The sequence below is a fragment of the Sorex fumeus genome, unplaced genomic scaffold, assembly GCF_029834395.1.
Source record: "Sorex fumeus unplaced genomic scaffold, SorFum_2.1 ptg000094l, whole genome shotgun sequence".
NCBI lineage: Eukaryota > Metazoa > Chordata > Mammalia > Eulipotyphla > Soricidae > Sorex > Sorex fumeus.
This window is the reverse complement of record NW_026606151.1, coordinates 9703962-9726659: the sequence shown is the minus strand read 5'-3', so window position 1 is coordinate 9726659 and position 22698 is coordinate 9703962. Positions and strand designations below refer to the sequence as shown.

The 22698-nt window shown below is 43.4% G+C and overlaps 1 protein-coding gene across 1 annotated transcript in view; it reads right to left on the bottom strand.

Moving 5' to 3' along the window:
- The window catches only part of STMND1 (stathmin domain containing 1), a 30118-nt gene extending 8979 nt beyond the window's left edge, over positions 1-21139 (bottom strand). Inside the window, exons 1-3 of the mRNA XM_056132637.1 lie at positions 21050-21139; positions 6963-7131; positions 1007-1155 (exon numbers count right to left, since the gene is read on the bottom strand). Coding sequence (XP_055988612.1) covers positions 1007-1155; positions 6963-7131; positions 21050-21130 — 399 coding nt within the window. The 5' untranslated portion in view covers positions 21131-21139. The remainder of the gene's footprint in view (positions 1-1006; positions 1156-6962; positions 7132-21049) is intronic.
- Between the last annotated feature and the right edge of the window lie 1559 nt (positions 21140-22698).

Genomic DNA, 22698 nt, shown 5'->3' with positions numbered 1-22698 from the left:
TTGGTTTAAAAAAAAAAAAAACCCTGGGGCTGGAGCCATAGTACAGCGGGTAGGGCGTTTGCCTTGCACGTGGCCAACCGGGGTTCGATTCCCAACATCCCATATGGTCCCCTGAGCACCACCAGAGATAATTCCAGAGCGCAGAGCCAGGAGTAACCCCTGTGCATTGCCGGGTGTGACCCAAAAAGAAAAAAAAAACCCAAACAAGAAAGAATAACAAAATAATAGCAACATCAACTAAACCTGATCTCCTCTTCATATGTTTCTACAGAACTTGCTGTAAGAATGAAGATTTAAAGGTACCAGGTAGATAGTACAGGTATTAAGTCACTTGCCTTAAATGCAGCTGACCCTGGTTGAAACCCGGACATTAAATATTATTCCTGAGCACTGAGTCAGGAGTGATCCCTGAGCACAGAGCCAGGGGTACATCCAGGTATGATCCCCAAACAAAACAAAACAAAGTAAAATTCAAAACTGTTCAGAATCAGTTAAAATCATAGTAAAAGTATGGCAACTACTAATTTAAAACAAAAATAGCTTAGTGAAAATGAATCAACACAGAAAAATAATAGTGTTACTCTTTCTGAAATTGCATTGATTTCCCCAGGCCTGACTTTAGGGTGTACATGAAAATGTATATGTTTTAGCTTTGGTGTTTTAGCATTTAGGCCTAGTATCTTACTAGATACATCAGAGTTCAGTTTTATATCCACAATGCCTAAGTTATCAGTAATGCAGAATAAAAATTATTGACAGAACGAAGGCATGATGAGCAGTGGGGGTTAATTATATATCCACTAAATTTCAAGATACGTTTGATTAGATTCATTAATCGTTAAAAACTGAGGAAATTTCTGAACCCATTGAAAAAGATAAGGTTGGGGAAGAGGCGGGGAACGGGCTGTAATTACTGCTCTGACTTTGAAATGCAATGTGTGGTCAATCATATTCTATAACTATTTTATACTATAAACTAATATTAAATTAGAAAATTACTTGCCATGACATCATATGATTCTCCATTTTTAAATACTTTGCTGTGGCTTTGTATTATTCCTTGAATGATTAATTCCTCCAGGATGTCTGCTGACTTTTGTCGCTCTCGATTCTCTAGGGTTTGGGGTTTATGGATTAATCCACCAGGCACCAAGTCTTCCAACAGAAAAGAGAAAAAAGAAAGGGAACTGTAAGCATCAAATTTTCAGCAGTCAAGTGGTAAATAGACGCCTTATCAATCATGCTACCAAAATCTCAACCCTTTCACCAGCCATCTGTTTCTGTGATACATCTTGTAATCCTTTGAAGCTCAGATTCTTCTTTTTGATTACTCTAGTTTAGTAACAATGACAATAGTATTAACATTTGTGGAATGTCCAAATGTAATGCATCCCACCACAATCAAAGTGCCTGGGACCCTTCACCACTGACCTTATGTCACCTCTAATCTGCCTCTGAGTTCAACATCTTTGTTACAGAGGATAGATGCACATCAAAATAGGATACTGTTTGCTCTGCAGATCACATGTTAACATGACAGAGAGCCTTCCTGTGCTGCTATGTACTCTGTTTTTGTTGTAACAACACTTATACACTTGGGCACCACTGCGTGGACTCTCTGTGCTAATTATGAAGCTGAACCACAGCTAAGGAGGAGATTTTCTTTCAGTGACTCTTCTGAGCTGCAAAGTTTGGTTTCTATGCTTTGTATACAAAGGATAAACAGCGTGATGTTGCCAAGAGACTTCTAGTTCCGCAACCTTGAGTTTACAATTGCGCCATCTGCTAATTCTATACAAGAGGATGTCTATGTGAAAAGAGTCTTTGAACCAAATCGAATTGGAATCCAGTGATATCAGCTAAATTTTTATTAGTAGTTCTAAAAACGAGCACTGAAGTGGTTTCTAGGGGATTTTAAAAAGTTGAGAGTAAGATCCCTCGCCGTCACCTGATTATATAACTAAAACAAAACCTGTTGTTGTCACTTTGTATTATGGAAGAAAGGTGTCATACAGTCTTCAGAAATCAGCTACCTTCTGTTCTGTAATTAGAAGGAATTTCTGAGGGATGGGGCCTTTTAATGAAAGTTCTAATCTTGCTACTTAATAAGACTGTTTCCAAGAATTTAGAGTGGGGAACACACACACACACACACACACACACACACACACACACACTCCGAATGACTCTCTTCAGAATATCAATCTTCCTATTTTTTTTGTTTTTTTTTTTGTTTTTGGGTCATACCTGGCTATGCACAGGGGTTATTCCTGGCTCTGCACTCAGGAATCACCCTGGCGGTGCTCAGGGGACCATATGGGATGCTGGGAATCGAACCCAGGTCGGCCGCGTGCAAGGCAAACGCCCTACCCGCTGTGCAGCCCCTCAATCTTCCTATTTTAAGAGGTTTCTTTAACTGATTACTCTGCAAGTGACTTAAACAATAATTGTTCTTAATTGAGTACTTAAAACCCAGCACTATAGTAAGTACTTTAAATAATTTATAAAATCTAAACATAAACTCTAAGAGAGAGAAAGAGATTGAGAGAGGTGTGTTATTCTTATTTTAAAGTTCAATATGAGATGGGCTGGTTAGTTTGTTAAAGGTGACACAGATAGAAAGAGAATTGACTAAATTGACTTGAATCCTGGTGAATTTGAGTTCAACACCCATGTCCTTTACCAAATATGCCCCAAAGCTAGTGACTGAATATCTCAGGATGTTTCTAAAGAAGCCCTTATTGGCATCTGTCACTAGTATAATAAAATTACTTTCACCACGTAGTCCATTCAATTTGTAGTCCATAGAAGTGTTCATCTTGTCATCTATTTACTAAAGTCACCTATACAGAGGTCCCAAGGGTACTGTCAGTGATTTCAATCAGTTCTCAAGAATTCTTGGAACACTGAAAAAAATATCAGAAGTCTGATGGATTTTGCACTGTACTTCTTTCTGATTACAAAAAACAAAGTCACAGTTGTCCTAATAAATTTGAAAGATACAGAAAGACCAAAAAATTAAAATGGCCAGATCCTTAAGTCTTTCAATGACCAATATTCAGTGTAGAATTTTATTTTTGTAAAATTGATACCATGCTGAGCACACAGTTCAGTTTTATATGCATTTAATTTAAAAGGCTTAAAATTAGTTTTATTTAGGTTATGTAATTTACAGTACTGTTATTGGTGGTTTCCCATGCATGTTAATTTCAAAACCACACTCATCACTGTCTACCTCCCTGCCTCCCCCCACAAACCCCAGTGCCCCTCCCTTTCAAACACCCTTCCAACTCATCTGTGCAGCTCAGTTCTCCTCTTTTTATGTATTTAACTTTGATGTGAGCATTTCCTCTGGCCATTAGAAATTTACAGTAAGCATAAGTGTAAAGAGTAAGGTTATACAAGAGAACCAGAGAGGCTGGAGGTATAGGGAAAGTCTTTCTAGCTATGATTCAAAATCCAGATTTAATAGAGGAAAATGCTAATGAAAATGCTACATTAAGAAAATCTTCCAGAAAAAAATAAAGCCAATAAAGATATCATGTGTCTCCCAATTTGATATACTTAACAGAACACAATCATATTTGGTATTCTTGCTAGCTTGAACCAAATCACGAGGAAAGATCATAGCAACCAAGAAACATTCTACAAAGCAAATGACCTATATCTTCAAATATATCAAGTTTATAAAAAGCTGAGAGATTGTTCCAGGAGTCTTAAATGAGACTAAGGCAATCTGACAACTAAATTCAGTGTGATCTTGGATTAGATCTTGAATCAGTATTTATTTATAAAGGATATTTGAGACAACTGATGAAATTTATTTTGGTTTTGGGTTTGGCCCTCACCTGGCAGTGCTCAGGGCTTCCTCCTGACTCTGCATTCAGTAATCACTCTCGGTGGGGTTAGGGGGCCCTCTCGGGTGCTGTGGATAAAGTGGAGCCACTTTCAAGGCAAGCACCCTGTCTGCTGTGCTATTTTTCTGGCCCAACAACTGATAAAATTTGAAGATATCTGTAGAAGAAGTCATAAACGCTATCTCAGTGATAATTCCCTCTTTTTTGATCCTTAGTTTTCTTTTTCAAAAAAAGTGTCCTTATGTTAGGAAGCACAGATGGGTGTATTTAGAGAGGAAGTATTATTATGATTAAGATGACTTACTCTAACAAAGCAGAGCTACATTGAGGAGGAAGAGGGAGAGGGAGAGAGAGGTGGCGATAGGATCCAGCAAGTGTAGTAGGTAGTGTTAACACTGGGTGAAAGGATTCTGTGTGTTCTACATTTTTTCTTAATTTGAAATTACTTGAAATCCATTTTCTGGGAGAAGGTTTCTCTAGCAGTGCTCAGGGAGCTCTGGGGACAGCTCTGCTGACTATGCAGACCTGAAAGTCCCTGCCCAGGTGATGCTGAGTGTCCCCAGGCGAGCACATGATGGTGGAGACACTCAGGATCGGGGGTTGAACTAAGGACATCACCCATGGTCCATGCTCTCACCCCTTTGAGAGCTATGTTCCAACTTCCAAAGTATGTGTGTATGTGAGTGTGTGCGTATGTTTATGTGTGTATGTGTGTATGTGTGTGTGTATGTGTGCATATGTGTATGTGTGTAAGTGTGTAGGTGAATGTGTGTGTATATGTGTGTGTGTGTGTGTGTGTGTGTGAGCGTGCGCTCAAAGGAGCACCCTGGGCAATGCTATGGTGAAATGTGAAACTTTGAATGTTTTAGTTTTTACTGAGGGAACACTGGCTTTCAGATGTGTAAGTGGGCTGGAGTGATAGTACAGTGGATAAGGTGCTTGCCTTGCACATGGTTCACCCAGGTTCAATCCCTGGCATCCTATATGGTTCCCCGAGCATTGTCAGGAGTAATTTCTGAATGCAGAATCAGGCATAACTCCTGAGCATCACTGGATCTGACCCCAAAAGACCCCAAAAGACTAAAAATAAATAAATGTGTAAGTATTCCCACTTTTCAAGTGTAAGGCTCTAGGAGTACAGTATTAGCCCTGCCACACTTCCCCCCATCAACGTGCTCATCTCTCTCTGCCATATTCTGCTTGGGCCCTCTTAGCCCACTCACCCACCCTCCTGCCCTGGTGGCCTCAGGTCTGTGATGAGAAGCTCAGAGTTCTAAACCATTTTCAGGGGCTGGAGTGATAGTACAGCAGGTAGGGTGTTTGCCTTGCATGCGGCCCACCTGGGTAAAATACCCGACATCCCAGATGGTCCCCTGAGCTACTGCCAAGAGTAATTTCTGATTGCAGAGCCAGGAATAACCCCTGAGCATCGCTGGGTGTAACCTCAGAAAGCAGAAAAAAAAAAAGAAGCCATTTTCACAGACACGTTAAGTGATAGTCAAGGTTATAGGAAGGAGGTCTAAGGAACTCTGGGCAGAGAGACGATGACAAGCAGTGGCGGGTATCGAGGCCTTGTGCTTGCTCTTTCAGTGGAAAGATGTTTTTACAAAAGCAATTCACATTGTCCTTACAAAGCATCTTCTTAGCCTGCCGCCTCCCTCCCTCCCTACAAGTCAAGCCCAACCTTGCCCTCCAACAGCTGCCGTGGCTAGACCCACTCTGCGGGCATACCTGGACGGGTCCCGGTCACCCGTTATCTGTGGTGGTGTCCTGGAAAGATCCCATCCATAGAGCCAGCACAGAAGGACACTCTGCACACAGGCCCAACCCAGTCACAGAGAGAGGGACAGTAGGCACCCTATCTGCCCTCCTGCCTCTTTCTGAGACATCACATCTGTGCCTGACAGAACCAAGGCGGGACCAAGAGCAGTTATAGTTGACATGTTCATAGCCAGGCATCACCAATGAACTCTCTTTTTTTCCAATTCTAACATAAATCAAAGAGAAAACTCCCAAGTCGAGGAATGGAAGGAAAGACAGAGAGAGTACTTCTTCCTGAGGTCTGGTAAGGTTTCAGACACTGATGAAATATAAAGAAGAATTAAAGAATGTTAATGATTTAACTGGGGGAATTGGAACAAAGCAGAACCCACCAGAGTTTTTCAGAGTGATCTATGTCCTGATTGCTTCATGTTATCTCCCTGAAAGACTCTTTCATGGTATGTTTTATTGTGTGTTGCTGATATTTGGATAGCCGTGGGTGAAAGGAAGTCACTTGGTATGAATATTTACTGAGTTTTTCAAATGTAGAACTTCTCTTCGGAGAAATGTTCCCAAGGTGTGATTTTGTCCTAGTCCCATGGCTCAAGCTCCAATGATACTAAGGGCTCCTAAGTTTTTTAAAAAATGGTTTAAATATTTCCTCAACAAAAAAGATTAATAATTAACATCATTTACCCACATCATGAAGGCCCCCAGGAAAGCATATTTCTACAACCTTAGAGATGAGACTTTGCTATATAGAGCTCTGCCTGGCCTACAAAGTTATCATAAAAGGGTCTAATATTCATTATAAAATATATGTGGGGGGGGGGCAGAGAGATAGTACAAGGGCTAAGGCACTTGTCTTGCATGTGACTGATTCTGGTTCAATTCCCAATATCATCTTGTCCTCCCAAGCAATGTCAGGAGTGACCCCTGAGCACAAAGCCAGGAATAAGCCCTGAGCACTGCCAGGCATAGCCCCTAAAGAAAGAAATAAAAAATATTAAAACAAATTAGCACAGCGGTAGGGCATTTGCCTTGCACGCAGCCAACATGGCCGACCCGAGTTCGATTCCTCCGCCCCTCTCGGAGAGCGTGGCAAGCTACCGAGAGTATCTTGCCCGCACGGCAGAGCCTGGCAAGCTCCCTGTGACGTATTCGATATGCCAAACACAGTAACAACAAAGTCTCCAATGGAGACATTACTGGGCCCGCTCGAGCAAATCGATGATCAACGGGAGGGCCTTTATTCTTATTATTCTTATTTAAAACAAATTTAAAAATAAAATCTATATAGAGAGCCAGTACTTTGTGGAGATAAATATGAATTTCTTTTTTAACCTGAGTTTACTCTTCCATTTCTTTCACTAGGAAGTGGAGAACTTTCTGGAATGGTTCCGGGTAAGCTTCCCAACTCTTTTCCTAGGCCTTCAGGGCTGACTGCAGGGTCCTTGGTACAAGCACCTTCAGTTGGGGGTCTGCAGTTCTCCCCAGAATGACTCACATCAGCCTATGGAAAAGAGAACAACTTTGTGAGCCAAGGTTTCTTTCAAAATGGCATTTTGGAAAATAAAAACAGTAGTGCGATGCTTGTTGTGTAATAATTAACCCTCTAGTACCTGCGATTGGCTGTAGATGTTGTTCCCTATGACAAAAGGGACTCTTTTTTTTGTTGTTGTTGTTTTCTTAAATTTTTATTAGTGAAACACCATGAGGTACAGTTGTAGACTTATACATTTTTGTGCTTGGGTTTCAGCTATACAATGATCGAATACCCATCCCTCCACCAGTGCCCGTTCTCCACCATCACCAGTCCCAGTATCCCTCCCTCCCCCCATCCTCCCATCCCACCCTACCTCTGTGGCAGGGCATTCCCTTTTGTTATCTTTCTCATTTTGAGTGCTGTGGTTTGCAAAAGAGACATTGAGTGGCAATCTTGTTCGGTCTATAGTCTACTCTCATCACGCATTTCACGTCCTGAAAGGAACCTCCCAACACCCTTTATTTGGTGCTCCCTTCTCTATCTGAGCTGCCTTTTCCCCTAGTGTGTGCGGCTGTCCTCAAAGCAATGGAGTACTCCTCCTGATACTTATCTCGGCTATTCTAGGGTGTTAGTCTCCTATTTTGTTACTTTATGTTCCCCAGATGAATGCAATCTTTCTATGTCTGTCCCTTTCTTTCTGACTCATTTCGCTTAGCATGATACTTTCCATGTAGTACCACTTGTTCATCAATTTCATGACTTCATCTTTTCTAACAGCTGCATAGTACTCCATTGTGTAGATGTACCAAAGTTTCTTTAACCAGTCATCTGTTCTTGGGCATTCCGGTTTTTTCCAGATTCTAGCTATTGTAAAGAGTGCTGCAATGAACAAACAAGTGCAGATGTCACTTCGACTATACTTTTTTGCCTCTCTGAGATATATTCCCAGGAGTGGTATTGCTGGGTCAAATGGAAAAGGGACTCTTTGGAGGTGATTTTTTTTAAGGACCTGGGCTGCAATGGTGGGGGGAATCCCAAGGTGGGCTAACATCATTACCAGTAAAGGCACTGTAGCACTGTAACACTGGGCACCAGTAACGTCTCCATTGTGAGACTTGTTGTTACTGTTTTTGGCATATCGAATATGCCATGGGGAGCTTGCCAGGCTCTGCTGTGCAGGCAGGATACTCTCAGTAGCTTGCCGGGCTCTTGGAGAGGAGCAGAGGAATCAAACCCGGTCGGCCACATGCAAGGCAAACACCCTACCCACTGTGCTATCGATTCAGTCCACCAGTAAGGGCAGGCAGAACAAATTCCAGCAATTTTCCTCTGCATGGATGGAACTAGAGGATATCATGCAGAGTGAAGTCAATCTGAAGGAAAAGGAGAGACACCAAAGGAGGGGTGTGGGACTTAAAGAGACAACAAGGGAGCAACAAAGGGTCAAAGGCACCATCAGGAAGGACCTGATCCACACAACTGAGTTGACTTTATAACGGTGGAGAGATTAAAGAGGAGGGGCATTGAGATCCTCAGGGAAGGAGGTGAGTACACTGGTCAGGGGGTGGTGTTAGAATGGCACACATGGGAAACCATCATTGACAGTTTTATAAATCACAGTATTTCAACCCATCAATAAAACAACAAAGAACAACAGCAAAGCAAGTAAGGGCAGGAGGGGTCACAGTGGGGGTGTACTGCGGAAGAGAGAAAGCCAGGTGACCAGGGAGGCAGAGACCACATTAAGGGAGATGGGAGACAGGCAGTACAGAGGGAGGGAAGCCACCAGCCACGGCCCAGGACCGGGGCAGCTTCGGAAGCCACAGGCAGGCAAAATGTTCTCTCCTCAGAGCCCCAGAAAGGGACTTCTCTACCCCCGTGGGAGTGATTTTGCATTTTCAATCTTCAGAACTGTGAGAGAATAACACATTGGGTGATTGTAAACCACACAAAATTTGTGTGATTTGTTACAGCAGTAGTAGAAAACTAACTAATGTACCACTAGCAATTACAATCTCAATAAAATAAATATACAAATAGATATGAAAGAACAGGAAAAAAGAAAAAGAGAAAGGAAGGAAGGAAGGAAGGAAGGAAGGAAGGAAGGAAGGAATCGAGAGAAGGGAAGAAAGGAATGGAAGGGAAGGAGGGAAGGAGGGAGGGGATATTATATCAATGGTTACTGTCAGGCACAAGATGATTTGCTGAGAGTTCTGCAGGATACCAAAACAAGCAAGTTCATAGTCATTAGTGAAAAGTAGATACTGATAGGTTCAAAATATTTTGTTTTGTTTTGTTTTTCTTTTTGGGTCACACCCAGTGATGCACAGGGGTTACTCCTGGCTCATACACTCAGGAATTACTTTTGTCAGTGCTTGGGGAACGATATGGGATGTTGGGAATAGAACCCAGGTCGGCTGCGTGCAAGGCAAATGCCCTACCAGCTGTGCTATCACTCCAGACCCTCAAAATGGTTTTTAATAATGACACTATGTAATCTTTTTGCTGAATTGAAAAGTAGTACTTAGGGGGAAAATAATACAGAAGGAAGTTGTGACAATTAATTTTAAAGTGAACTGGCCTTGGCTACTGTGCCTGTTATCAACTGAGATGTGAATCATGGTGTCAGCTGGGAGATGGTTGATTGACACTGTTCACAGCCATGGTCTACCATCTGGGTGGGTGGCATCTAGTCAGCTGAAGGCCTTAGGAGTAGAATTGGAGTATCTCTGAGGAAGCAGAAATTTTGTCTGTGGAGGTCAGCTTCAATTCCATCTAGCAGTTTCTGGAAGTCTGCTCTGTCACAAGGATCTTAGACATGAATACCCACTTCCTTAACCAAGTAAGCCAATATCTTGTTATCTATCATCTATCTATCAATCATCTATCTATCTATCTATCTATCTATCTATCTATCTATCATCTAACCATCCTACCCTAATAGAGAAACATAGTAGAGATTAAAAGGACGATTTTTTAGGCAAAATATGAATTTAATGTCTTAGAATACCACTACCCAATTGTGCTGGCTCATATAACTATCGTCTTTAAACACACATTGGAACTGGCCAATAAACACATAAAGAAGTGTTCACTATCAATAATCCTTAGGGAGATGTGAATGGAAATCTCACTAAGCTACCACTTCATAGTGAAAGAACATCTAAGAAATGTGGATAAGCAAGAGGAGAATTTAGAAGTTTCATCCAATGCTGTTGGAATGTAAAATGATGTAGCCACATTGAAAAACAGGTTGAGAGTTTTTTCAAAAGGTTGAACATAGAGGTACCATCTAACCAAAAACTTCATGCCTAAATATAAGCAAAATGAAACGTACATTCATGCCAAAATTTATATACACATACTTGCAATTATAGTAATAATAAATAGAAGTGAGAACAATCCTAGTGCCCATTAATTGATAATTGATTAATTAATGGATCAATACAATCTGTTATATTTTTATAACAGAATATTAGTCAACAAGAAAAATAAATGAAGTATTTGGAAACATCATGCTAAGAGGAAAAATCCAGCTCAAAGGACCACTCCATCTATATGGAATGGGCATACGTTGCATTTCTATGAGGTGATGGGTAAAATTAATAAAAAACAATGAGAGTTAGTGGTTTCTTAGGAAACGGGAATTGGCTGCTAAGGAGTCATGGTTTCCTCAGAGAGGAGTAAAGATGTTTTATTTTATTTCATTTTTTAATTTAATTTAATTTTTTATTTTATTTATTTATTTATTTATTTGCTTTTTGGGTCATACTTGGCGATGCACAGGGGTTACTCCTGGCTCTGCACTCAGAAGTCACTCCTGGCAGTGCTTAGGGGACCATATGGGATGCTGGGAAGCGAACCCGGGTTGGCTGCGTGCAAGGCAAACGCCCTACCCGCTGTGCTATCTCTCCAGCCCCAAGAGGAGTAAAGATGTTTTAAAAGGTTAGATTGTGATGGGTGTTGGAATACTGAAATCCAATCATGAACAACTTTGTAAGGGTCTATCTCACAGTGATTCAATAAAAAGTTTTTTAAACAAGATTAGATTGTGGTTGAGAGGTGCACATTTTGAATGGATAATTATTGCAATTGTCCAGATAATATTTAATTAGAATTTTTATTTGTTTAGTTTGGGGCTGCACCTGGCAATTTCTCAGGGACTACTCCCAGCACAGTGCTCAGGAGTCATGTCGTAGTGGTACTTGGTAGATCATGAGGTGGTGGGCCTTGAACAGTTCAACCCTTGGCGTTCTCTCCCCAGCCACTGAGTAGACTTCAACTAAGATTTAATGTCAAGAAAATGTCAGGAGGAGGTGGACCCAGAAGTATTAGAAACGCAGATAAGAGACCTCTCAGACTGAAAGAGGGATATCTCTTTGGGTCTCAATTCTCACTCTGAGAGAGTCCACGGAATGGGAAAAATTATTTACCCAAAACCTATCAAATAAGGGGTTAATATCCAGGATATACAAGATATTAGTAGAATTGTACAAGAAAAAAAATTCCAACCCCATGAAAAAATAGGGAGAAGAAATGAACAGAAACTTCCTCAAAAAAGAAATACAAATGACCAAAAGGAACGTGAAAAAATTCTCTACATTGCTAATCATTAGGGAGATGCAAATCAAAAAAACAATGAGATATTATGTCACACCACAGAGACTGGTATACATCAAAAAGAACAAGAACAACCAGTGCTGACACAGATGTGGGGAGAAAGGGACTCTCTTTCACTGTTGGTGAGAATGCCAACTGGTCCAGCCTTTATGGAAAACAATATGGCTATTTCTTAAAAAACTAGAAATTGAGCTTCCATATGACCCAGCAATACCACTTCTGGAAATATATCCCGAGGGTGCAAAAAAGCACAGTAGAAATGACATCTGCACCTTTATGTTCATAGCTGCACTGTTCACAATAGCCAGAACCTGGAAACAACCTGAGTGCCCAAGAACAGACAACTGGTTAAAGAAACTTTCGTACATGTACACAATGGAATACTATGCAACTATTAGGAAAAATTAAGTCATGAAATTAGCTTATAAGTGGATGAACATGGAGATTATCATGCTACGTGAAATGAGTCAGAAAAGAGAGGGACAGATATAGAATAACTGCCCTCATTTGTGGAATATAAAATAACATAATATGAGACTGACACCCAAGGACAGTAGAGACAAGGTCTAGGAAGATTGCTCCATGGTTGGAAGTCTGCCTCATGAGCTGGGGGAGAAGGCAGCTGGGATAGAGAATGGATCACTGAGTCAATGATGGTTGGAGGGATTGCTATGGATGGGAGATGTGTACTGAAAGTAGATAAAGGACCAAACACGATGGCCTCTCATTATCTGTATTGCAAACCATAATGCCTCAAAGTAGAGTAGAGGGGAATTGTCTGCCATAGAGGCAGGGGGAGGGATATTGGGGACATTGGTGGTGGAAAATGTGCACTGGTAGAGGGATGGTATTCGATCATTGTATGACTGTAATTCAAACATGAGAGCTTTGTAAGTGTAGCTTTGTAAATGGTGATTCATTAAAAAAGAAAAGAAAAGGAAGAGGAAGATCTCTTTGGGTCTCATTTCCGACTCTGAAAATGAAACGGGAAAGTTTTAGAAAAACTGAAAGCAAAGCAAGTCACAGGCTGGGAAGCACCCGGCACTTTCATAATTAAAGCCACACACAAACAAAAGCACGTGGACTGCTTTCTAGAGACACCCTGAAAGTTGGCCGTCCCTGAGAGGCTCCTGAGAGATCTCAGTTGCTGGGCTCTCCGGAGTCAGGGATGCTGGCGTGGCTGTACGGAGGAGACCAGCAGAGCCCCTCAGCACCGTGCCTGCAGAATGTGGTCACATCAGCTAAACCACACTCACTCACTGCACTGGCACCTTATTAGTCCTGTGTCTCAGGACAACAGAGACATGGGAAATCGGAGCCAGGGAACAAACACACAAGTAGGTAAACAAAACCTCGGCAGATTTGAGTAGGAATCAGCCCAAGGAGAAAGCCTGAGAGTCTGCGTCACATTTCCTTCTCACTCGCTGGGCATCCTGATTCATGGATACAAGTGACGTGGGCAGGCAGGCAGAAAGGGAAGGGCCCTCTCCCAAGGCAATGGCAAAAGTGGACCTTGCAGGAAAGAGGAAAAACCAGAAACTAAGGCCTGATTAAGACCCTCACCTATCTGCAGCAACAGACCCAGAGAAGCTAAAGACCATCACCACACCCACCCCCTCTGGTAACCTTCTTAGCAACGAACTTTGACCTAGGTACCACAACAGGGCAGGTTGGAGAAACCCTATAAAGGCCACCTTGAACAAAGGAAGGGCTTGCATACGCTACCCCAGCCTGTGTGCTACTTGTACCCACGTGGCCGAGCACATGTGGCACCCAAGCACATGTGTTGCCCGCATCTCCCCTCTTGAGATGTGTACTTTCATGCTTTCATGTCTAATTCTGGGATGTGTGTAGGGGCTCTCTCCGCCCTTGGAGAAGTCTGGGTTCTCTCTTGAGCATGTTACTCTCCACTCTCTCCCACTTTCTCTTCCTCTCCTTCAAAAACCCTCCAAATAAAATCTTTTGTACTTCACTGCTTGTCTACTCCTAAAATTCTTTTTTTTCTTTTCTTTTTGGGTTACATCTGGCAATGCTCAGGGGTTAGTCCTGGCTCTGCACTCAGGCATCACTCCTGACTGTGCTCGGGGGACCATATGGGATGCTGGGAATCAAACCGAGGTCAGCCGCTTGCAAGGCAAATGCCCTCTCTGCTGTACTATCACTCCAGCCCCTGAAATTCTTTTCTGTGAGGCGAGACAAGAACCCAGTAACCCTGGGTCCTGGGTGGCAGAGGTGGATGGGGAGAAAATGACCATCTTTCTCCCTCTGTTTCACATAAGTCACCAGTGGAGCCCATTGACATCATGAGGACTGACACACAGCCCCTGAGCAGAAGGTCAAATCAAGAGAAGTTTGACCTATAACAGTTAGAATATTACTATTTGAATGATCCTTATCTCACAGACCTCCTTTTCCTTTGTCATTTGTACATATGCAAACTTATACATCTCTGCAGTTCATACAGATAGAGAAGTCCTCTAGGCCTGGGGAAAGCTCAGTGAAAGAGTGCTTGTCTCAGTGAGGCCCTGAGTTTGATCCCCAGCACCACCTTACAGCAGCACTATCCTCTGGATCCTTGGCACACTCTCTCCAGCACACCATAACCTAGTGTGCCGGCACCCCACATCTTAAGTATGCAAGCCCTGGCAAACACCACAGTCAAATACACAATGCCTTGTCACTGTAGAAATAAAAATAGTAAGAGAACAGGCAAAGCTAAGAAAAAAAATAGAGAAATATTTAATACAAATATCAGACATGGGGGGCTGGAGCAATAGCACAGCGCGTAGGGCGTTTGCCTTGCACACAGTGACCTAAGTTTGATTCCCAGCATCCCATATGGTCCCCCTGAGCACTTCCAGGAGTAATTCCTGAGTGCATGAACCAGGAGTAACTCCTGTGCATTGCCGGGTGTGACCCAAAAAGAAAAAAAAATCAGACATGGAATACAAATACATATGCCAGGCAGAGATATACCAATATCTGTGTGTGTCGCTACACACACTCATACAAGACATGGATATATGTGTGTGTGTGTGTGTGTGTGTGTGTGTGTGTGTACAAATGGCCAACCAAAGGAGACTATGCACTGAAGGTAAAGATTGTGTTGGCTTTTCTTCCCTCTCTTCCAAGTAAACTATTCAAAACCCACATTGCAGTGCACTGTAGCACTGTCCTCCCTTTGTTCATCGATTTGCTCGAGCAGGCACCAGTAACATCTCCATTGTGAGACTGGTTGTTACTGTTTTTGGCATATTGAATACACCATGGGGAGCTTGGCAGGCTCTGCAGTGCGGGCGTGATACTCTCTGTAGCTTGCTGGGTTCTCCGAGAGGGACAGAGGAATCGAACCTGTGTCGGCCAAGGGATACTCTCAGTAGCTTACCAGGCTCTCAGAGAAGGATGGAGGGATGGAGGAATTGAACCCAGGTCAGTCGCGTGCAAGGCAAACGCCCTACCTGCTGTGCTATTGCTCCAGAATTTCATTTTCGGAAATGAAAAATTTTTAAATTTTAAATTTTACCTGTAAATTGTGCTAGAGTGATAGCACAGTGGGTAGGGCGTTTGCCTTGCACGCGGCCAACCTGGGTTCAATTCCTCTATGCCTCTCTGAGAGCCTGGTAAGCTACTGAGAGTATCCCTCCTGCATGGCATAGTATGGCAAGCTCCCCGTGGTGTATTCGATATGCCAAACACAGTAACAAGTCTCACAGTGGAGACATTACTGGTGCCTGCTCAAGCAAATCGATGAACAACAGGAGGACAGTGCGACAGTGTCACATTGCAGTGAAGGTTAGATAAATAATTTCACAGAAAAATGCTTTTTTGTTGTTTGCATTTGGGCCACACCAGTCAGTTTTCAGGTGTTCCTCCCAGATCCGTGCTTAGAGCTCCAGGGACCACAGAACGTTGGGATCCAATTTCGATCTCCCAAGACTACAAAGCATGCACTCTAGTCCTTTGAGCCATCTCTGTTGGCCTTTCACAAAGTTCCTTTTGTTTTACAAATTCACCATGTCCCCTCCCCCCACCACCTTTAAAATCAGAGTTGGACACACTGGCTAAATTAGCCATTAGCATTTCCCTCTGGGGACCCTGAAAAGTCTGGCTTTTTTTTAAACAAACAAACAAACAACATAACAGGAGGCTGAAATCTAAGGAGAGTAGATACACGGGACAAGAAGATTGCTCAATAGCTAAAAGTCTGCCTCATGAGCGAAGGGGAGAAGACAGCTGGAATAGAAAAGGAATCACTAAGAAAATGATGGCTGGAAGAACTGGTTGGGATGGGAGATGTGTGCTGAAAGCAGATAAAGGACCAAATATGATAACCCCTCAGTGTCTGTATTGCAAACCATATTGCCCAAAAGTAGAGAGAGAGTATGGGGAATATTGTCTGCCATGGAGGCAGGGGGAGTGTTGGAAAGGGGGGATATATGGGGGATATTGGTGGTGGGGAATGTGCACTGGTGGAGGGATGGGTGTTTGATCATTGTGTGATTGTAACCCAAACATGAAAGCTTGTAACTATCTCACAGTGATTCAGTAAAATTTTAAAAAAATTACCCATATTGGAAGCTGAGAGCAGATGTGAATGTTTTCAGTGGCTTGTCACAAATAAATTCAGTTGAACTACACCTTGGAATAGATATGAGTACCATACAGCTAAGGAAATTTCCAACTGTTCCATCAAAGCCAGCAATCCAGGCCCTCCCAGGATCTCTGCCCATAACCATCCAGTCTCTGTTTGAGCTCTGCTAATGACCAAAACTTTTCATTGCAGCAGATGGAATGCAATCTACCAGCATAACATAACATAATCTAATACTCAGGTTCTGGAGCAGAAATCTAATTTTTTTTCTCTTTTGAAAACTAAGAATGTCTTTCAAATACTTTTTCTCTGTGCAACACATTCTGGACATTTTGACCCAATTTTATTATCTAGACATGAGGACAGATATAGTTCAAAGATGAAATACATTTACAAATTAATTAGATCTATGACTCTTGGGGGATATGGCAAAAACAAGTGTTGAGGCTCTTACCTATGCCTGCAGAGTTGGTATTTTCCCATCAGCAGGAAATCTAACTGCAATGGTAATGGGAGTGCTGAGGGTGAAGTCACCTCTTTGTCTTGAGATAAAATAGCAGAAGTGCAGATTCAAAGTATTCCAATATTTCATGTCAGTTTTGTTTTATGCATGACTCTCTTAGATAATCAATTAGATCAGTTTTAGGCAAAACTGAAGAGCTGTCCATTGGAAGTTAACAGTTACAAATGATAATGGTCAGCATTCAAAAAAAATATTACTTTTACCTATAGGCAGGTTTCTGTTTGGTTTTGTTTGGGACATCTGGAGGTATTATATGTCACATTTTTAAGTTTTGGGGAAACAAATTTGTCCAACAGCTTGCAAGGACTGATTTGTCAAGACTCTCTGGAGCTGGAAACTTCTTAAATCAAATTACTGGCAGATGCATTTTATAAATACATTCTGTTGACATATATGAAGTATTTGCTCTTCAAGATTTGACTTTTTTTTCCTCATTTACTTCTAATGAATGTACTAATAAATACCACACATCTCCAAACACTCAGAAATATGACCTTTAAAGCTTTTACTTATAAGAGGCAATTTAGTCACTTTCATTGATTGGCATACTAGCATTTTTTTGTCCAGCTGGAGAGATACTACAGGGGAAGGCACCTGCCTTGCCTGCTTCTGAGCCTGGTTGATTTTTTGCCAACGACTCTAGTTTGCTGAACACCTCTAGAAGTGACCCCTGAGCACAGAGCCACGAAGTCCCAAGCAGTGTTTGGGTGGTGGCCCAACCACCCCAACCCGCAATAACAGAAAAGAATTTTATCATGGAGGTAGGCGAAACTGTGAATGGCCTTAGAGACTATGAACATCTATCCCAATCTAGCCTCTCTCCCTCGATAACAAGAAACGTGAAGTTAATCATTGAGAAGAAGAGTATTTCTCCAACTATGGTGCTTCCCAGGCTTTTCTGAGTACGTGTGATTTAATTACAATGTCTTCTGAACAACTTAATCTAAAGTAAATGTGAGGAGAAAGTCTATAGACAGGACTCCAGAAGTTTGATTGAGAATAAGTTGCATGAAATAGAACTTACATGAAATATAACTATTTCATGTAAGCAAACCTAATCCTCCCTTTTAAAATTTGCCAGTGAACTAGTGAATCTGGTCCTGTGCAATTAAGATGGCAAGAGAGCATAACTGTTCTGAATGATGCAGAGCATTTAACTAATGATCACGTCTGTCCCAGATCAGATTTTCAAAGTGCTTGGTGTGGGGAAAGAGAGGCATATGCTTGAGTCGACTGTGAATCTATTTCCAGTTTATTTTAATGTTAGATTTCCTTCTTGCTGACTGTCATTAGTCTGATTAGAAGACTAGGAGAAAAAGCACCATGGAATGCGAAGGAATAGGGAGGGAAAGGGTCACTCAAAAAATAGTCATTAGAGCCTGATCTGCCACAGTATTCTGTTGAGGAAGAGAGAATGCAAGACAAAACCAGTTTCTTCTTCAAGAATACCATGACTAAGGAAGGAAGGCAAACCTGGAAGCAAAGAAGTACACTGTGGTGTTTTGAACTATGAAGGGCTTCAGAAGCTTCAGATCAGCCTGGCCAGCGTGGTACTGGCGGAGGGCAGCAGGAGAAGGGACAGAGTGGTCTTGTTGGTCTTAAGTGATGGGTGCATATCTGCTACGTGGTCCAAAAAGATAGAGAAAGCAAGAGAAGAAAGGGGAGTAAACAGGGACTCAAAGGCACACAGCTAGAAAAAAAAATGGGGCTGGAGCGATAGCACAGCAGATAGGGTGCTTGCCTTTCACGTGGCCCACCCAGGTTTGATTCCCAGCATCCCATATGGTCCCCTGAGCACCACCAGGAGTAATTCCTGAGTACACGAGCTAGGAGTAACCCCTGTGCATCCCTGGGTGTGACCCAAAAAACAAAAAAACAAACAAAAAAATAAAAAACAAAGGCACAGCCCTAATAAGAATGTGTGGGGGTGGGTGGGAGGAGACAGATTAGCAGTCATATTTGACTAGACTCTGAGTACATGGAGAGAGTGACAGGCATCAGTTTCAGAATGTCTAATAAGGCATTATGAGGGGTTCATCTTAAGTAAATAGTATATAACTATAGTAACAATGATATAACTATAGTAACACTTAGCCCTTGTTCTGTGCCAGGTCTTGGTATGAATATTTCGTATGAGTTGAAAAAATTTACTTCTCCTAATAACTCTACAAAATAACTAGTATTAACATTATCATTACTGCTCTTGTTTTATAGGTGAAAAATACTTTGATGAGTGTTGGAGAGATAGTACATTTGCCTTGCACTTGGCCAAAACAGATTCAATCCCAGCATTTCATATGGTTCCCTGAGCACCAGAGGAAGTGATTCCTGAGCCAGGAGTCACCCCTGAGCATTGCCAGCTGTGGTCTACACTTCCACACATGTCTGCCAGAAAAAAAAATTCTCTGAGACACAGTGAAGAAAAGGAAAAATGAAACGAAACTAAAGTCCAAGCATTACAGTAATTGATCATCAAGGATTAAAATGGTGTGGGCAGAGTGAGATTCTAACACAGCATTTTGAAAACACCCTACATATGAACTCCTGGGGTCACAAGTCACAGGAAATAAGAAAAATAAATCCCAGTTTCCAGTTAGAAACTAGAAATTTCTCAAGTAGGATAATCAAGGACAGAGGACACCTGTTAAGAATTCTTGGAAACTTATTAAGTGAATGCTTGTAAGCTCAGGGACCCAGGAAATCCAGAAAGGAAGCCAGAAACTTTCCCAGGCCTTAGCTCAGGGGTTCTGTGTGTGGGCTCAGAAGACACTCCCCAGACCCCTGCTCACTCTCAGTAATATCCAGGAAACACTTCCAAGCAGAAAGTACTGAAATGGGACTGGAGCTACAGTACAACGGGTAGAGCGTTTGTCTTGCACACAGCCAACCCAGGTTCAATTTCCAGCATCCCATATGGTCCCTTGAGCACCGTTAGGAGTAATTCCTGAGCGCAAAACCAGGAGTAACCCCTGTGCATCTTTGGGTGTGACCCAAAAAGAAAAAAAATGTCCTGAAAAGAGCACAATAAACCATCATTTTCTTCCACTGAAATCTTAAACATTTTCATACCAATAAATTACAATAAAAAGAAAAGAGAGAGGCTTTCATACTCAAAAGGGAAAAGCACATTGGTTTAATATTTTTTCATGTTTGGGGCCATACTCAGAGGTGCTCAGGGCTTATTCCTGGTTCTGTGCTCAGGGATCACTTCTGACAGCTCAGGGAACCTGATGTGGTGTCGGGGATCAAACCCAGTGCAAGGTAAATGCCCTATTGGCTGTGCTATCGCTCTAGCCTGGGGTTGAATATTTTCAATCACCTTAGTTTATTTGGGTAAAAAGAGAAGGAAAACTATGTTTCAGGTCTACAGTTTCACCGTAGACTGGAGCATATACCCTAGTTTGATTTCTAGTATCACATGGTCCCCCAAACATCGCTGGGAGTGACCATGGGCACTAAGCTGGGGCTTCTCCCAGCTCGGCCATGTACGCACCTCCCCCACTTTCACCTTCTATAAGCAGATCCTGGTTTTGATGACACAGTGTATGGAGTCTAACTGTTGGGCAATCCAGCTTAAAGGGTCACTTGGAAGACTCGAGGTCAGCTTGTGGGATAGAGATACCGCCGTTTTCAGGTGGGAAAGATGGGAAGAAACCATAGACTGCAATTCCCCTGGCACCAACCCACCCTCCACAATTCACCGTGGAAGGAATTCCCCTTCATCACCCCAGAAGAAAGGAAAGGGGTGCAGGCAGGTTCTAGCCAGGGGAAGGCAAGGGGATGAGACCAGAGTGTCACAGCCCTGCCCTCCAACAAGCTGGGTCGCCCTGGGTAGATCACAGTCCTCGGTGGGCCTCAGGGTTCGGAGTGGGAAGCCCCAGGCAGAGTTTCCAAGGTCTGTGCAGGCTGTAAGTATCCCCCTTGGGGCCCACTTTCAGGAAACCCTTTAATACCCGGCAACTTCCAGGAACTCCCTCCTTCCCCCTGAGAATCACTCCCCAGACTGGGCCAAAGGCATCATTCGCCCCCTCCGTTCATCCGGATCCAGGCCAAGGCAGGGGACCCCCTCTAGAAAGGTGGCCCCGGCCAGGTCACTCTTAAATCCTGGCCGCCTCACCCTGCTCCGACCCCGCCCACTGCCAGTGGCCTTGGAGTCCCGGGCGTGGCAGGAGGAGGGAAGCTTTTCGGTCGGATGTGCAGATGTGTCGTACCTTGACTCCCTCTTCCCAGACCTTCTTGGGAGCGGGGATCCGTCTGCGATCTTCCGAGGGCTGGGAAGGGCCACAGCCCATGATGTGCGGCCCCTTTCTCCTCCGGACGCCGTCGTCGGCGTCCTGCACCCTCCGAGAGCGCTTCCCTGCACCGTCGCTAGCGCTCCCCTCGATTCTTGCACCCCTGCACCCCTGCGGTCCCACGCACGCTGCCCGCGCGCCCCCACGAGAGCTCCCCGCGTGGCCCCACGAGCGCTCCCCGCGCCCGGGCTTTCCCGCACTGGGAGGCGCGGCCGCCGGCCAGTTGCCGGGAACTGTTGCCACAATAAACCGCATCACACAGACCTGGGACCTGGGCGTCGGTGACACTGGGGCCAGCGGGAAATGGGAAGGGGAGGAGGCGCGTGAATGACAGACAAGGGGTGTGTGTGACAATTGCAGCCCCCTCTCCCGGGACAAGTGAGCGAAGACCCCGCGGGGCCGGGCCAAGCCAGTTTTAAAAGCGCATCCTTGTGGGCGGGAAGAGACCCCGGCAGGGGTGCCCTGGACTGTTACCTAGTTGCAGATTATGTGTGTGTGTGTGTGTGGGGGGGGGGTTGTCTGTGAAGGAATCCGGGTCCCTGGGAGGATAGCCCGGACAGCAACCCAAGCTCACCCCAACTCCGTAAAGGTCCCAGGACCATCACTGTCTCTCAAGCGGAAACCCTCACCACCAATCAAACCGTGTTCTCGGCTCAGCAACCGTGGAACAGGGCGTGCAAATCATTTTTGTGAACGACACATTTGAGGAGCGTCTTCGTTGTAAAGAACAAACCTAGATATGTTCGTTTCACTCAGAGAATTAAAGTAAAAATATCCGGAAGCGGCAGACCAGGCGGACTGCTCAAATGAGCAACAAACAAGTTGTTCTTTTGGGGATTAAAAAAAGAAAATCCTATTTTTAATGTTTACTTTCGAGACTGACACAAATGAGACTGAAAGGGAGATTCGAGCTATAACTACTGATTCTTATATTACAGTCTGCAAATTTAGGGCTAAACTTGAAGGCTGTGGGGAAGGAGGCAGGTGTTGGGATGGGGGTACCTGGGAAGAGGCACCCCAGGTGACCTGACTCAGGCCTTCCCCTAACCCAGCACACCAGGAAAATTCAACTAAGGATTCTTGGAAACTTTGAAATCCTGAATCCTTCTAAGGAAATGAATGGTCAGTTTGGATACAAGTAGCTGACTATTTTCTTTCTAGTCCCCAAACTTATTTCATGTGCTCCCTTTCCTGCTTGGTTGGCCTGGCCCCGCAATTTCCTTGTACCAAAAGCAAAGAAGAGGGGGAAAAAATGAGAAAAACTCAAGTCCAAGCATTACAATTGTTGAAGGACAAGCAGGCAAAACGTGTGATCAGGGAGTAAAAGGCCGCAGAACGTGCTTGGAAACATTCTGAACACCAACTCTTGGGGTTATAAGTACAGGAAATGTTCCAGCTGGAAACTGGAAAATTCTCCAGCAGGGTAATCCAACCCAGAGGACACCTCTAAACTATTCTTGGAAACCTTAAGGAAAGTTTGTAGGCTACACTGTAAGAGTGAAATACCCAGAAAACTTTTTTTTTTCCATTTTAGGACAATTTGCTGAATAGAGGTTTCCTGGGGCCCA